The sequence below is a fragment of the Vigna unguiculata genome, chromosome 7 (assembly GCF_037176805.1).
Source record: "Vigna unguiculata cultivar grain cowpea cultivar isolate G323 ecotype 2 chromosome 7, ASM3717680v1, whole genome shotgun sequence".
NCBI classification, from domain to species: Eukaryota; Viridiplantae; Streptophyta; class Magnoliopsida; order Fabales; family Fabaceae; genus Vigna; species Vigna unguiculata.
The window spans coordinates 44171102-44188255 of record NC_140798.1 but is presented as its reverse complement, the minus strand read 5'-3'; the positions used below and the strand labels follow the sequence as shown (position 1 = coordinate 44188255).

At 33.6% G+C, this 17154-nt stretch overlaps 3 protein-coding genes across 4 annotated transcripts; all 3 read right to left on the bottom strand.

The window, feature by feature from the left end:
• Positions 1-2253: 2253 nt before the first annotated feature.
• Positions 2254-6020, bottom strand: LOC114191424 (cysteine-rich receptor-like protein kinase 25). The gene is made up of 7 exons (XM_028080596.2): positions 5147-6020; positions 3844-3978; positions 3637-3758; positions 3345-3555; positions 2994-3231; positions 2754-2901; positions 2254-2651 (listed from the first exon to the last, which is right to left on the bottom strand). Exons 1-7 carry the CDS (start codon positions 5943-5945, stop codon positions 2337-2339), a joined length of 1968 nt encoding a protein of 655 aa, XP_027936397.2. The 5' UTR covers positions 5946-6020; the 3' UTR covers positions 2254-2336.
• A 3192-nt stretch (positions 6021-9212) lies between these two features.
• Positions 9213-13027, bottom strand: LOC146884892 (cysteine-rich receptor-like protein kinase 25). Its single transcript, XM_085676204.1, has 7 exons — positions 12218-13027; positions 11065-11220; positions 10808-10932; positions 10524-10734; positions 10184-10427; positions 9876-10032; positions 9213-9768 (listed from the first exon to the last, which is right to left on the bottom strand). Exons 1-7 carry the CDS (start codon positions 12972-12974, stop codon positions 9436-9438), a joined length of 1983 nt encoding a protein of 660 aa, XP_085532330.1. The 5' UTR covers positions 12975-13027; the 3' UTR covers positions 9213-9435.
• Positions 13028-13447: 420 nt separating this feature from the next.
• On the bottom strand, positions 13448-16614 carry LOC114191833 (cysteine-rich receptor-like protein kinase 10). 2 transcript variants are annotated; one of them, XM_028081253.2, is made up of 7 exons: positions 15678-16612; positions 15268-15402; positions 15047-15168; positions 14751-14961; positions 14317-14554; positions 14018-14168; positions 13448-13881 (listed from the first exon to the last, which is right to left on the bottom strand). In XM_028081253.2, the coding sequence occupies exons 1-7, from the start codon at positions 16456-16458 to the stop codon at positions 13537-13539; spliced, it is 1983 nt and encodes a 660-aa protein (XP_027937054.1). In that variant the 5' UTR covers positions 16459-16612; the 3' UTR covers positions 13448-13536. The 2 variants fall into 2 exon arrangements, with proteins under 2 accessions (XP_027937054.1, XP_027937053.1); XM_028081252.2 differs by having other exon boundaries at positions 15047-15402; positions 15678-16614.
• Positions 16615-17154: the final 540 nt, after the last annotated feature.

Here is a 17154-nt window from a genome sequence, read left to right as displayed (position 1 = left end):
GTTTAAAATAGTTTTTTAAAAGTTTACTGCCAGGATTTAAAGTTGTCCTACCTTTCGTAATATTACTGCATGTTCTTATTATAACACGAAAGCCGTAACACTTAAATTCTGAAGCTATGTTTCATAAAAGTAAACTCTGAAGTTATCTAATTTGTATTTGGCCTTGCCTTATAATGTTCAGTACGAGGTTTTATTTTATATTATTCAATGTCAGATATCCAGTCTTCAATCACGACTTTTCTCCTCTCTTTTAAACTAAGACAGCAGACATACACTGTAATTGCGAGTAATAAAAAAGTATATACTATCTTAAATCTTATTTCAAAAAAAATAAAATAAGACAAAAAAGAAAATACCATATAAAATAATACAAAATAATATGTAAAAAGGAGTTTCCAAAATAGGCCATATTTGAGATGAATTAAGCTGTTTTGGCTACCAGTGAGTCTGGTTAAACCAAACCGTTCGCAAGCAAACACATTAATTAGATGCTTTTTTAAGTAGATGAGTAGAAAATTAAATAGGTGAAATGTATGATGAGCCGGCATTTTATTTATTTATTTATTAATATTATTATAAATAATACTTTCTTAAAGTTATGTTAGTGATTAATTCATAATAATAATAATTTTAGTTATCTATTTAGAGATCAATCATAATTGATTGAAACTATTTTAGTTCTCTGTACCTTATATCTAAATTAATCAGTGTAGTCATTAATTATTTTATTATTAAAATTGGTTATTATTTAAAAAAATTTCTATAATACATTTAAATTAGTATAAAAATCATTTTTAACTATATCTTATTGTTACAACTAATGTATAAATGAATAATCATACAACAAATACAAAAGTAAAAAACATTTAATAAATCAATAATTAAGAATTATTTATTCAATTTAATGCACATTTATAAAATACATTAAAAATAAAATATATTTAAATCATTCTCGACATACCAAAGTTAGATATCTTTTATTTTATATTGTCATTTAACAACACGTTATTTGATTTGAAGTCGTTAATGTATAATTTTTAATTTTTTAATTTTAAATATTCATGTAAATAAAGAATTTCTCGTGAAATTTCTTCAATAATCTTGTAACACTAATAATTTTAATATTTTACTATAAAATTATAAAACAGTAAAATTATATATGTAAAGATAACTATACTAGGTGGAGCTAAGAAAACATTCATATAATCACAATTAACCTTCACATCATAGTCAATAAAAAAGTTAAACAGCTGGATTCGATTGAAAATTATAATTTTGTTGAATTCAATAAAATATAAAAAAATTATTAAAAATTCAATTAAAAGGTTCCGTATATGAGTATTCAAAACTTAAAACTCATGCATGCAATAGCAATTTGTCCATGAAATAAACTGTGATTTTGGGAAAGGAGTTGAATTTTGGAATGATCTTATTAAGACAATATTATTTAATTATCACTTTTTAAAAATCAGAATTATGAAAAGTTCATGCAAAATCAATTTAATTATTGAATCAGTTTAAAAATACAAAAACAAAGCGATTAATTATTTGTTTTTTTTTTTCACTCTACTATAGGCCACTATTCTTAGTTTTATAAAAGAACATGTATACAAATATCACAAGTAAAATGCATAATGTAAAAGTAACTAGATACGTAAATATAAGTTAAAATTTTCAAAGTCATTGAACTACGATTATATTCAGAATACAAATGTTATTAGTGATTTTGCTTTTTGATTTATTTTGAACGTAGCATGTACAATTTTTTAAATAATACATTATTTTAATAATATATGGTGCTGCGCTGTTGGGCAAAAATCTGTGGACCTAATCTCAGAACCCAACACCAGTATGAAGAAGGAATGCATTTAACTCTGGGCCTCTTTTACATGTCATTTTCTTTTGTGAGCCTCTAAGTTTTAGGCCCATTATTTCTATTTTTGTACAAAATGTATATTAACTAATTCATTTTTCTTTTAACCATTTCCTGACACATATTTATGATAAAAAAAAGGAGTTACTTTTAATCATATTTTAAAAAAATAGTAACATAATATATTTTCAAACATATAATTCTTAAGGAGTAAAGGGCATCAACATACCTTTATCAATGCGTATATTCTATATAGCAACCTATATTCTATAGCAACCGTAAATAACTCTCATTAGTGATTATATTTTTCTATCAAAAGAAACAATTGTTTAACTTAAATAATGGCAAGTTATCTATCTCATATTGTGAAATCTTAAGTCTGAGGATAACCAGAACATCAAATTAATGTAGATTTTAACTAGCTAGGATATACAATCTATTTATACACAAGACTATACATATGCTACCGAGGGATAAATATGCTCACAGACATTTCATTCATTGTTTGTGCAGAACCTGAACTAGATCCTCTTGCTATCATCTTTTGAACTAGTCCACTTTGATTAGAATTTATGGGTTTTTCAGGAAATGGTAACTCAGACAAAGAGCTACCGAGATATGAAACAACTTGTGTCATTGTAGGTCTGTCATGCGGCTTCTCTTGTACACATAATAAACCTATTTGGATGCATTTTATGACTTCACTGTGATTGCAGGATTCCTTAATATTTTGGTCTAATATGTTTAATGGTGTCCGATCCCTCCATTGATCCCAAGCCTGCAACAAATTCATAAATCAAATATTAATTAGATCTATGCCTTCTTTACGTCTGATTAACATCGATTAATGTAAAATAATCTCATACAAATATATACATACATAGCTCAAGAGGTCATCATCGTCTGAGAAAACATCTCTTGCATTCTTTTTAGCGCTAACTATTTCTAGTATTATAACTCCAAAACTGAAAACATCGGACTTTTCTGAAAATTGTCCATGCATAGCATATTCGGGTGACATATATCCACTGTTTACAAATATAAATGTTAGTAAACATGTATATTTCAATAAATAAAAATTGTTAATAAACAAGATGAATTGTACTTGAAAAATACTTACTATGTTCCCACGATTCTATTTGTTTTTCTTTGATATTGATCTACACCAACAATTCTTGCCAATCCAAAATCTGAAATCTTTGGATTCATGTTGTCATCCAATAAAATATTGCTAGGTTTGAGATCACGGTGTATAACTTTCAATCGTGAATGTTCATGTAAATATAAAATTCCTTGGCTAATTCCTTGAATAATTTTGTAACGTTCTGACCACTTCATTTGACTACTTTTGTATGAATCTGTAAATGAAATATTCAATCAAAGTAAGATAAAGGAAACATATAAGGGAGTGTTTTTCTATCCGCTAAAGTATTTCAAAGCTCAGCAATAAATAGTAGTAATATAACCTTACCAAATAGAAAGTAGTCTAGGCTTTTATTAGGCACAAATTCATAAATAAGCATCTTTTCTTCAGCTTCCAAACAAAATCCTAACAATGTCACTAAATTTTTATGTTGAAGTTTTGCTATTAACAAAATCTCATTCTTGAATTCTGCTGCACCTTGGCCTGAACTATGTGAAAGTTTTTTAACTGCTATTTCTCGTCCATCTGGAAGGATACCCTAAAAGCACAAACAATGCATGTTAACTACAAGAAACAAATAGAAACAAACATGCATATATTTTTAATAAGGCTTTCTCACCTTATAAACATCTCCAAATCCACCTTCACCTATCCTGTTTTCATGTGAAAACTTCTTTGTGGCAACTTCTATTATGGCTAAATCAAATTGTAACGACTCCAAAGTAGAACTTTCTTCTCCAACTAGAGGAACATCCAAGAGCTGAAATCAGTAAATTTAACCTTTTAAAGAAATGGGAAAGGGTCAGTTTCTTTTCAGATTACTTACAATTTTCCCTTAGAAGAGTGTTGTATTTCTTCTTTGATCTTTTGAATATGAAATAGCAGACACCACATACGAGAATTATCGACACAATAACGAGGGCAACAATGAAGATTACTCGTAATACATAATTGCTATTTCCTGCATAAATAATTGCACGAAAAAATAGGCTTTAGTAATTAGTAATTACAAAAAGAAAAGAAAGATGATTCATTACACATACATACACCTAAAAACATGTCACTAACAACTTGGCATTCAACTAATCTTCATCAATATATTCTTTAACTTAATTATAAGGTAATTTCTGTAGTACCCTCTCTGAAATCGATGAAGATTAGTAGGCTGTGGTCACATGAATTCAATTCACGAACACTAATCAATTTTTCATATTGCCGAAGAGCGGTTTCAATCTCCTTCCGTCGAGTTCATCCAACCCACGACCAGTGACATCTTTTCTGTTTCATATTTGGTTTCTCTCTTTAACCGTCAATAACGCCTCCAACACCGCCATCTTCAGCTACACAACTTCCTCTGTCGGTGGCCTTGTTGTTGTCTCCGTTGCCTGAATCTCTACACTGCCATTTTCGTTATTCGCTTTTTTACTATCGCCTCCAGCTCCTAAGGTCGCATCTCAATCACCGTCGTTTCCATTTGCCGCTGTGCGTGGAGCGACGCCATTTTCGCCGTTTGCAGGCCGCAACGACAAGGACGATGGAGATGCGAGACATCGTTATAGTGTCTCAGCCAGCGAAGAAGCTAGGGAGGAGAGACACTGTTATGGTTATCTCTTCGGCTTTTGATGAAATCCAGTTTTGTGCTTTCCTCTGCCACCGTAGACAGTACCAATGACGACGACGATTGTTCCTCCATCGTCTCTACCTCCTTCCCTCACGACAGAACCAACATTGGATGAACTCGAAGGGGAAGTTTGAGGCCGATCGATTTGAAATTTTGGAAATTAGGGTTGGATGCTTTCTAACTACAGGAATGGGGAGTGTCATACAATGGAAAAAAAAAATATCCCAAGTATAAAGTAAATTAATAAAAAAATTAGCTTTAATATTTCTGTTTCCACGGAATAATGAAATTATATGAAATACAGAAAACATAGCTTATTAATCTAATTACAGCTAAATGGAATATATATGATCTCAAACTTAACTAATAGGTTTTTGAGATACTACACAAAAATATAGAAATTACTTAACAGTGCAATACATTATACTCAGGTAATTTCATTAAATAGAAAAATTATTTATACTATTAATTACGAGTAAATGGGTTATATATTTGTCAAGAAAAAAACCTGATGAGGATGCTGACGTGGCACTCGTATTGTAAAACTGAAACAATTCGTATCTAACATTGCACATTGCAAGCAGAGCCCTCGCGCCCTGTTTTCCTTCGCAGCACGAAGGAAGAGTTGAAATGGCGTTTTGCAAACACTCTTCACACACACTATTCGTGAAGGACGGGTCGCACTCCGTCAGGGCGTACACCCTTCTCCGAGGCGAGGATCCGGCGAATTCTCTATCGCCGGTGGCGAATTTCCTCGCCGAGTTAGAATTCGCACTCTCTTCCACCAAATCGTCCAACAAGCCGAACAACGTGCTGTTAAAGCTGACCAAGTCGGAGGCGGAGATGTTTTCATCGTTCGACAAGCTGGCTCCCGGTTCGATGTTGATGGGGTTGTAGTAGGTGTTGGTGAAACGGAGCATGCACTCGTCGTACCATATTATGGACTCTGTTTTGTTGGGGCAGAGTTGTGTTATTTCGGTGACGGCGGTGGTTATGCAGTCGTTACAGGTGGCAAGGGAGACGTCGCCGCGGCAGAGGAAAGAGCCGCTGGCGACGCTTGCGGTCCCCAAGCCCATGAAGGTGGAATAGGAGCCGTCGGATTGGGAAATGTTGGAGAGAAGAGATTGGAAAAGGAATTTGAGATTATTTTCGAATGTAGCGCTGGAATTGTAGGATGCGTTGGTTGGACAGTAATTGTAAACCGGAGCTGCAGAGGAACAAATCGGTTCCATTACCAAGAGAGACAGGGACAGAAGAAAGGTAACGTGGTTGGTGGAGCTGGAGAGGAACATGTTGCGCCAAAACATCGTTTCGCGCACAACACAAGATTTTGGGTTGGGAATTACTATAAGTTATTGTAAACCATAAAATGATAAACTGTCAGAATTTTTCTTTTACGCATACACTTCCAGCATCTTCAGTGCGTGATGTTTGACAAATTGAAATGCAGGTCTAGAAGCAACCGAACAAAGACCTAGTCCACTCATTAAAAAATTCAGAATGAAAGTTTGAAAAAGCTACTTCGGTTGATATCAATCGGTTCCCAGATTCAACTCTTTTTGTCAAGGGCAGTGGTTATTTTGACACTGTATATTTTCTCTGACTTCAACTTACACTTTAAAAAATTACTATTTTATTATAACATTTAATTTATTTTTATTTTTATTATGTTAATTTAATATTATATTATTAAAAGTTGGTGTGAAATGGACCTCAAAAATGAAATTGGTTTCAAACGGCTTTTTCCCTTTTGTCAAATTTGCATTAGTTCACATGTTAAATGTATTCAAACCCTACCATTTAATGAGTAGATCGATTAACATAATGTTTGGCTTAAATATAAGTTTATGATTAAAAATAAAAAGAAGTTGGTATTTTAAAACCTTTTCTGAACAACAGAATCAACAAATGAACAGCACTTCAAGTGGGATTAAAGGGTTAAGAAAGAACTTAATTAAGAACCCCTTCGCTGACCGCAGCCTCCTGTTCGGTCCCATGCATCATCATGTTCACCACTCTATTCTCAATAACTTTCAAATAGCTACTTCTTCCCAAGCGAGTTTAGTAGTAAACAAATTGAGTATTTTCTGCAATATATGTATTTAGGTTCAAACTTTGTTACTATAGACAAAATAAATATTTTCTACAATATAGTCAAATTTATGTGCAATACTTTAATTAAGGGTTTTTAAGTATACGATTCTCTAATTCAAATTTCCTTTTAACAATCAATACAAAGTTTAAGTACCACTTTCTCAACCTATTACTAAAATTAAATTATACTATTTACTAATCAACAATACTATACGCCTAAATTTTATCCCTAATCATAGTACAACGCTGTGAATTCCTTTGTATTAAATAATTTTATTAATTCAAAAGAATAACTTTGAGAGTTTATCATGATGGCTAATAAATAACTTTATATATAGAAATTTAAAAAAAGCGTAATAATATTATTAAATTATATTTATTATTTATTAGTTTGAAATAATTTTTTTAAGAGTATACTGCCAGGATCAAAGTTGCCCTATACCTTGCATAATATCACTGGCTCTGCAAGTTGTTATTATAACACCAAAGCCGTAACACTTAAAATCTGAGGCTATCTTTCCTAAAAATAAAATATTAAGTTATCTAATTGATATTTTGCCTAGCCTTATAATTTTCAACGCGAGATAATGTTTCATATTCTGTATTCAATGCCAGATATCCACATTCAATCGCGACTTTTCTCATCTCTTCTAAACTAAGACACCAGACAGATCCTGTAATCGCGAATAATAAAAAAGAGATCTACTATCTTAAATCTTATTTAAAAAAATTAAAATAAGAAGAAAAATACCAAATAAAAAAAAAACACGTACAAAGGGAATGTACTATAAATGTACTGTTTGCAAAATACGTCATATATTTGAAATGAACTAAGTTTGTGCTGGCTACCGGTGAGTTTAGTTAACACAATTGGTTCGCAAACACACTAGATGCTTTTTTAATTAGATGAGGAGAAAATTAATTAGGTGAAATTTATGATGGGCTGGAGTTTTAATTTTTAAATTTATTAAAATTATTACTAAATACCATTTGGATTTGCACTAAACAATATTCAAATTCATTTTATTTTATTTTTTTAAAACTTCTTACATTTCTTACTTTTCTTATAATACTTTTATGTTTTTTGTTTGAGTGAATCTATTAGTTTGGAGGGTACGTAAATGTTAGATAAATGTTCACCAATCTAAAAAGGGACTGACTTAGATTTTCAACACATTTGGAAGGAAGAACATGATTTGCGAAGCACTCGACATGGTATTTGAATAAAATCATTTTTTTATTTTTAACGTATTTGTTATCTAAAGAAAACAGAAAACAATACTATCATTAGCAAAACAAGAAAAGGTTTTCATATCGGTTATTTTATATTTTTAAATTAATTTCAAAAAACATTTTGGACCGAACAGTATAGAAAATATTGACTTTCTATAATCTTTCTAGATTGGTGAGAACCACAATAAGTTAATGGCCGTACGATTAATAACACAATGAATATATCAAGTCAATCAATTACTCATATACTTTAAGAAGAAAGAAGGAATAAATTATTAATTTTAATTTTTTGATTTATTTGAAAAAATACAAACAGGATTAAAAAATTAAAAAATTTTAATTAATTAAAGTGGTCATTGTACACCCTGGCGACTAGACCAGAGTCGATCTATTTGCACAAATGTGTAGGGTCCAATCTAAAGTCGATCTATGTACATAGATAGATTAGATTCGATCTGAAGTTAACTTATGTGTATAGATGAAGGCTCAATACATAAATCCGCAGTCCGTCTCCTCTTATCAGGATAACGACTAAACGATCAGGTAATCACATTTCTGCAGAGGTTGGGATAACCTCGGCACACATCAATCACCTACCACGATTTTAGAAAAACTGAAATAAGGACGAATTGGAGATCTATATAAAGTTAACTAGCTACTCTTCAAAGAAGACAAAAGAGAAAAGACCTAGAAAAGACACAACTACAGAGAAGAAAATATTCCTTTATAATAAATTACGACTGTTGTGCATCTCGAATTCTCTTTGGGAGAACAATTGTGTATGGATCTCTTTGATTTTGTTTTCCCTTCTCGGTGCTTATTATGTGAATCACACTCAATTTTACTAATTTAGTTTAACCTCAACTTAATTGAGCAATAAATCGTGACTTCGTAATTACATATCGAAATTCTTTAGACAGAAAATTACTCACAAGTATGCCACACTTTCACGCAATTAATCAGTAATCAACATAAAAATAATTAGGTTCAAAATCAACTACAACTATTCAAACTAAAATTTATTCTAAACTAAACCAAAAGAAAGTTTAATACTCGCAGTAATAATTTTATGAAAGACAGATAAGGATAAAGTAAGGAATCTCCGCGATTTATGACTTCTTTTCATCTTCAGTGGCAGAATAATATTAGTTGAGCTCAATTTATAGAGGATCCTCAAACACGTAATTTCTACAAATATAGTTGAGTGAAATTTTCTCTCATACACTTTAAACATGATCAAAGAAACATTTAATAAAACAATAATTAAGAATTATCAATTATCAATTATCAATTCGATTTAATACGTGTTATAAAATACATTTGATTACTTGAAAAGTAAAGTATGTTTAAAAAATTAAATTATATACAAACTAGTTTATGAAGCAGTCATTTGTTTCTCAAATATTGGTGAGTTTTATTCATTTCATCACATAAGAAGGGTTCAGTTAACTGAGATTGATCACAACCTTTTTAACGAGGATATACTTGAGTGATCAATGAATCAGCAGCAGAAAAAGGGATTGAAGAACTGTTGGAGTGATCAGAATCAAGCTGGTGTCTTAATCTCTCTTTTGTTGCTCTTCCTCTCACAAGAGATGCTGGCTGTCTGGGAAACCCTAAAGTCACTGAATAAGAGTTCAATGCAAGCATTATTGTCGCCATTGAAGGTCTCTCAACTGGGTTTTCTTGAACACATAACAAAGCAATATGGATGCATCTCTGAACTTCATTTCTAGAATAAGAACCTCTCAATTTTGGATCCAATATCTGGAAAGGTGTTCGATCTATCCAATTCTTCCAAGCCTGTGCCAAAACTTTAGTTAGACATACATACATACATATATTCTTGAAATTCCTGGCACAGCTAATCAACTAAACAAAAACATGTTAAATCGTAGTTCAAAACTCACAAAGCTCAAAAGGTCATCATCATTGTCCTCATGTGATCGATAGTAACTTGTGTTCTTCTTGCCGCTAAGGATCTCCAAAACCAACACTCCAAAACTGAACACGTCGGATTTCACTGAGAATTTCCCATGCATGGCATATTCAGGAGACATGTAACCACTATAAATAAATAAAAATATTGTTAGCACGTAGACTCCAGTAAATAACTCGAAAGATTTTCAAATCGAAAATGAATGATTTTCCTGTTCAGAAACAATTCTTTCAGCTGGTATAAGGTATACACCATAATCTACAATTACATTTAACTTACAAAGTTCCAACTACTCTTCCTGTTCTTGTATTTTCTTGACTTTGATTTCCATGAAAAACCTTTGCCATTCCAAAGTCGGAAATCTTTGGATTCATATCGGCATCTAATAAAACATTAGATGCCTTGAGATCACGGTGTATTACTTTTAGTCGAGAATCTTCATGAAGATATTGAATTCCTCGTGCAATCCCAACTATAATGTTGTAACGTCTTGCCCAGTCTAGCACTCCTTGGTCTTCGTGACCTACAATTTAAACAAAATTGTAGTATTCTAAGAACGATTAGTTTATATAATATCTCGAAAGGGATAACCAGAGCAAAAGGGTTCAAAATAACAAACCAAATAGAAAGTGGTCGAGGCTGGAATTTTTGATAAACTCGTAAACCAGTATTCTCTCTGTTTTCTCCATACAAAAGCCTAAAAGTCTAACTAAATTTCTGTGTTGAAGCTGAGCAACAAGTAGAACCTCGTTCTTGAATTCTCTGTCACCTTGGAGGGAGGTTCTTGATAGCCTCTTCACAGCTATCTCTTCTCCATTGGGAAAGGTACCCTAAAACCATTCTTCACATTACCAAAGCTCTACACACTGTATCTTTTACCATAAGAAATTTATTAATTCATACCTTATAAACTGCACCAAATCCACCTTCTCCTATCTTCATTTCATCTGAGAAACTATTTGTGGCTGCTTCGATTGTAGCCAAGTCAAAATGCAAAGACTCTTCCTCACTAGTCAAATATCTCCTAACTGCATTAAATAGCAGTATGAAGTTATTATAGTTGCAAAAATAAGCACATTGTTCAAACCTCGAAATAGATCAATTATTGGACTGGATCACAACTTCAATTTATTTTTTCTTTAGAAAAAAAAGAACATTACTGCTATCATTCACTTCCTGGACATCCTCAAGATTTTTTCTTTTTGTTTGCCTTCTTCGCCACCAACAGCATCCTATAAACAAAAGCATCGCCGAAATAGCAGGGAGAACAATTGCCACAACCACCAATGTACTTTTGCTTCCTGCCCGAGGGACCTCTTTTTGAAACATGCAACAAAAAAAAAATATACTATTCAAACCACAATGAATAATTTTAGAGCATAAATAAATTTGAAGTTTTGTTTTTTGTTTGGGATAAATACTAATTTTCCTAAATTAGATATTTGATAAAATAAATATTTTGGTAACTTGTTTTTATTGTTTGTGTCAATTTTATTACTCATATTTATTAAGTTAAAACAAGTATTACATGATATGGAAATAATATTGAAAAAGAATATGCATTAAATCCCTTATTTATATACTTATAATGTATATCGTCATATTAGAAATTATTATGATAAAAAAATTTAAGAAAAAAATTAAAAGAAAATAGAAATAAGTTAATAGAGTCAACTTATTGATAAGAACAAACCAAAATAAATATTTTTCTTTTCAGAAATTTAAACAAAAAATCTTATAGTTGATTAGATAGAAGTTAAAAAAAATCAATTATATTCAAAGATTATACTATCATCCTCAAATACATGTGGCCCCAATATAATTGAACCAACTTCCTCCTTAAAGACCACAATAACTGAATCACAAAACAACGTTGGCGTAAGACTGAAATTAGTAAACTGATAAAAATTACTATTACTTGACAGTCTGAATCTCTTTCACCATCTTTCAATTATAAATTATTATCCTATAAAAAATTATGTTAATTATTTTGAATTTGTTGAATTATACTTTTGTCTTAATTTTCAAACAAAAACCTGTATCATTAAATTCACTCGTGTTCTATAATTTAAGGGGGAAAATCCTAAAATAGTGAAAATCATGTAAGTAGCACTTGAAAACTCTATCACTTTCTGATTGTTCACTCAAAAATTTTTACACAAATTTCATTACATTTAAGGTAAAAGCAGAAAGACAAAAAACAGTAAAGAAAAAGAGATCAATGTACTGAATTGAATCGTTTTAGGACTATTAAGAAAACTTGGGTTAGCGGAGAAGACTCATAGTCGATGATATACATAATAATATGCATACCTGAAGAAGGAATGACCATGGTGGAATTGTACAAAAAGGGATACAGTTGGTATCTGATGCTACATAAGGGAAGCAGAACCCTTGCTCCTCCGCTTCCGTTGCAACAGTTTGGAATACTTGAAATTGCGCTTCCAAAGCACGCCTCACAACGACCACTCGTTGAGTCTGGCTCGCACTGCGCCATTCCATACAGCGTTTGCGCGCTCGTCACACTCACCGCTCCTGCGGCGAACTTCTTCTCACTCTCCAAAGCTTTTCCCTCCAAAGTGTTTAATAAGTTCGACAGTAATTGGTTGAAGTGGTCGTGATTTGTGTTAACGGTGCTTCCTTCGTCGTTGAGGGGAATCCCGGGAACTATGTCATCATTGTCGAAGGTGCTGTTGGAGTAGATTAGCATACACTCGTCGTACCAGATGTAGGACTCGGTATCGTTGGGACAGAGGCGAGTTATGTTCGCTGCTGCTGCGGCGACGCAGCCGTGGCAGACGGTTGCGTTGACGTCGCCCCGGCAGAGGAAACGGCCGTCGATGTCATCGACGGAGGTTCGGAAGAAACCGTTGAGGGAGGGAAGGGAGGAGTTTGAAACAAGAGAAGAGAGGAGGGTATTTAAGTTGGATTGAAATTTGGTGTCGGATGCGTAAAAGGTTTGATTGGTGCAGAAGTGGGCACTGTAAACTGCTGCCGATGCAGTTGCATGAAAGAGCAGACATAGTAATTGAAGTGTTAACGAGGTTGTACAGAAGTTGGAGGCTAGCATGTTGGATTGAATAATTAATTGGAGGAATTCTGTAGCTTATGTTTTAAATAATGATAATGGAAAACCTTTGTTGTTATGTTTTGTGTGTTTAGATATTTTAGTTTCATTTCGGACAGCAATGAATGCCAACCATGTGACTATTCACTCGAGCTTTTCCGTCATTATTCCACGCAAATGGTCTTTGCTGACTTAAAACTCGAACACGTATTACTTATGACTTAGTCAACTCCGGAGATTCTAATTTTAAGAAATAAATAAATAAACGGTATAAATTTAGGGATTAAAATGTAAGATTACGAAATATAACAAGTTTAGTAGAATACTCATTATACGTGTACAAATATTTATAATCTTAGTCAAAAAAAAATTTTACAGAAGTTATTTAGAGAAAATATAAAGATACTGCCTTTATGATGTGTGTAAAATGGAAATATCTGAAGGAGACATTTAAATCATAGCTTAACTGGATCAGATAAAAAAAAAAGTTGTACTTTAATTTAGATACAAATAGTTGATGAAATTGATTACAGTGGACTGATGGAAGAAAACTAAAAATGATCCATTAGCGAGGGTATACTTCAGTGACGGATACTTCATTCACAGACCATGGAATTGAAGAGGAGGTAGATTGATCGGTGGTAGACTGATCAGAGTCAAGCCCTCGGTTAAGCCTGTTAGGAGTTCTTCCACGCAGGAAAGATGCTGGTTGTCGTGGCATTGACATGGTAACTGAATAACTGTTGAGCATAAGTGCAATGGTGGCCATTGATGGTCGGTGAGATGGATTTTCCTGAACGCATAATAAAGCAATTTGGATGCATCTGTTTACTTCATTTCTCGAACAAGAACCTCTCAGAGTTGGATCCACAAACTCCATTGGTGTTTGCTCTGTCCATTTCTTCCAAGCCTGTAGTAGAATAATGTTAGTATTTAAACTAGGAATGTCTCATTTTTCCTCACCCACTGAAATAGTCTGTAGCTAGATATTGCAGCTACCCATGGCATCAGCAGAGCAGAAGAAAATAAATTACTATTGCACTCACAAAGATTAAGAGGTCATCAGCGTGATTTGACTGATAAAAATCAGTATTCTTCTTGCCACTCACAATCTCCAAAACCAAGACACCAAAGCTGAACACATCCGATTTCATAGAAAACTGACCACGCATTGCATATTCTGGGGACATGTAACCACTGAAACAACAATATAATCCCCTTATTTAGAAAAAGAAAAACAGCAAAATTTTTGGAAAGAACACATTTTTTCCCGCTGAACTTAACTAACTATCTGTATAACAAGTTATATATCCAAGAGGAAATGACATAAAGACATTGGACTTACTAAGTCCCAACTATTCTTCCTGTATTTACTTGAGTCTGGTCTGCCTGGAAAATCTTTGCCATGCCAAAATCAGAAATCTTTGGGTTCATATTTTGATCTAATAAAACATTGCTAGCTTTGAGATCACGGTGTACAATTCTAAGTTGAGAATCTTCATGTAAATAAAGAATTCCTCTAGCAATGCCAACTATAATCTTGTAGCGTTGTGACCAATCTAACTCTCTTTGCTTCGTAGAATCTGCAAAATTTGTCAAAATGAAATACTCAGATTAAAACAGCGAAATTACAACAAATTCCATTTACAGAAACTATTAATCCTCCAACTATGTTCAATGAAGTTAGTTACTCTGTTTATGAGGTGTCATTTAGTCTGTTGAGGGCAATCAATCACTGCACTAATTGCGACATGTAAGAAAAGTAGAAAAGGTACATACCGAATAGAAAGTAATCAAGGCTTTTGTTTGGAATATATTCGTAGACAAGAATCTTTTCCTGGCCCTCCAAGCAAAATCCCAATAGTCTCACTAAATTTCTATGTTGAAGCTTGGCCACAAGGGCAGCTTCATTCCTGAACTCTACTGCCCCCTGCAAGGAGGTTACTGACAACCTCTTCACAGCTATCTCCTGTCCGTCAGGGAGGACACCCTAAAAACAATCATTGGAATAAAACAGTTAACTACTTTATCATAAAATGAATTATGATGTGTTACTCAGAAAAAATGTTCCATACCTTATAAACCACCCCAAATCCCCCTTTGCCAATTTTGTTCTCATCCGAGAATCTGTTCGTGGCAGCTTCAATCATAGCCAAGTCAAATTGCAATGAATCCGCATCGCTCAGACCTTCCACAACTACACAGCAAAGAAAGATAATAATCATCAGCCACCAAATTAAAGGCAATTGAAACAGATTACACGAAAATATCAGTTTGATGGAGAAAGAGAGATTACTTGAATCCTGGCCAAAAGAATTATTGTATTTATCGCTTGCTCTCTTGCGTAGGAAGCAGACGCCAACAATGAGAAGTAGCACCGCAACGACAATTGGGACACCAATAGCCAGAATTATAGAGATACTTCTTTTTCCTGTACAGGTTAATCACTTTCTAAGACACCCCATTAACAAGGTCATTGAAATTTAGACAGCGGCATGTTTATATTACAAGGACAAAGCTGAGATTCACTTCTTTTAAGCACCTTCAGTCCTATTCTATAGCCAGAATTATAGTTTTATCATATAATTATACTGATCTTCAATGCAAATAATGAATGTAAAACTTTAATTTGATTAGAGAATACTAAATCATCAACGAACTGCACATGAGCTTAGTACATGTTAATATGGTATAAAACTTTGATACCTGAAGATGGGGAAAGAGACTCTGGTTTAGTGGAGACGGCGGAAACATTGTAAAAAGGGTACAATTCATATCTGACATTACAACTAGGAAGCAGGTTCCGTGCACCTCGTTTTCCTTCACCGAGGCTACTGATGGCGCCTGTTAAGCACATGTTGCAATCGAAGACGGATAAATCAGGTCTACACTGCGCCAGGGCGTACAGACTCATTGAGCTCGTGAAACTCGCTTCTCTTGTGGCAAACATTCTACCCGAAAGAGAATTCACCGCATCCTGCGCCACACCATTCAGCGCGGATGCAAGAAAATCGATGAAGCTGTTAATATCGGAATCAGGAACGCTCTGTTGGGAACTGATGCCAATACTTGGGACTATGTTGTTGAGGAAGGAAAGGTTGGAGTAGCGCACCATACACTCGTCATACCATATTACAGACTCTGTTTGGTTGGTGCAGAGGCGTGTGATGTTGTCGGCCGCGGCGGCGACACAGTCGTGGCAGACGGAGGGGGTTACGTCACCGCGGCAGAGGAAGAGTCCCTTGACCTCGCCAGGGGCTCCTAGGGAGAAGTTGGTGAGGTAGTAACCGTCGTGGAGGGTGGCGTTAGAGACGAGGGATGAGAGGAAGAGATTCAAGTTGGTTTGGAATGTTGTGTTGGGTCGGTAAAAGGATCCATCTGTGCAGGCATGTGCGCTATATGTAGGTGCAGCTTCTGTTGCATAGTTAAGGAACACAAACAAGGAGAGAATTAGCAAGTGGGTTGAAGAGGATTTCAAGATGCACATCTCGGAGAGGTAAGATAAGTAGATTTTGTTCTGACACTTAATCTTTCAGTGTGCTCATCAGATTCTGGTCGGGTGGGTGATGATGAATATTACGATGGAAATGAAATTCTCTGTCCTCACCTCAGAGGATACATACAAGTCAATGTTGGCTAACACCAAAGACTACCTTTTCGTTAAATGTTAAATCAGATATTGTAAATTTTGAACCATTTGACGAAAATCAAACGGTGTCTCTGTCCTGTGTGACAGTTCAATAAAATAGAATTGTTAAAGCACCGAATAGTTTGACGAAAATCACTTGATCTTGATGTGTTATGTGTAACACTAATTCGTAAAATAAAGTATCTTTTAACAACTGTTCTTGAGAGGATGCAAGAAAGGGACCAGTGTGCGAGATGGGGAAAACAATATTACAAGAAAGAAAAAAAAATCAATTTTACACAGTTTGTTAAAATTAAATAAACATAAGTAATGAAGTCAAGTTTAATGATGGAAGAACCTATTTTTTATAAGAAAATCCACAGCTTAAATTTTCATTAGATACATTCATGTTGGTGTCGACGGTACAGTGCTTAACAAGGTTAAAACCAAATTGTTATTGAATTAAATGATGGATTTGAGTAGTTGATGTAAAAAAAAAAGTAAAAAATGAAATTGTTTAGATTAAGAAAAAAAATCATAAAATTATGAAGAAAA

Excerpts from the sequence above, each read along its gene's own strand:
- LOC114191424 (XM_028080596.2), bottom strand. The coding sequence starts at position 5,945 with ATGTTTTGGCGCAACATGTTCCTCTCCAGCTCCACCAACCACGTTACC. Across the intron at positions 3,979-5,146 it reads CACGTCAGCATCCTCATCAG|GAAATAGCAATTATGTATTA; the intron begins GTTTTTTTCTTG and ends TTATTTATGCAG. Across the intron at positions 3,556-3,636 it reads GATTTGGAGATGTTTATAAG|GGTATCCTTCCAGATGGACG; the intron begins GTGAGAAAGCCT and ends TTGTGCTTTTAG.
- LOC146884892 (XM_085676204.1), bottom strand. The coding sequence starts at position 12,974 with ATGCTAGCCTCCAACTTCTGTACAACCTCGTTAACACTTCAATTACTA. Across the intron at positions 11,221-12,217 it reads CATGGTCATTCCTTCTTCAG|AGGTCCCTCGGGCAGGAAGC; the intron begins GTATGCATATTA and ends TGTTTCAAAAAG. Across the intron at positions 10,933-11,064 it reads CCAGGAAGTGAATGATAGCA|TTAGGAGATATTTGACTAGT; the intron begins GTAATGTTCTTT and ends TATTTAATGCAG.
- LOC114191833 (XM_028081252.2), bottom strand. The coding sequence starts at position 16,458 with ATGTGCATCTTGAAATCCTCTTCAACCCACTTGCTAATTCTCTCCTTG. Across the intron at positions 14,555-14,750 it reads CCTTGATTACTTTCTATTCG|ATTCTACGAAGCAAAGAGAG; the intron begins GTATGTACCTTT and ends CAAATTTTGCAG. Across the intron at positions 14,169-14,316 it reads GGAAGAATAGTTGGGACTTA|TGGTTACATGTCCCCAGAAT; the intron begins GTAAGTCCAATG and ends TTGTTGTTTCAG.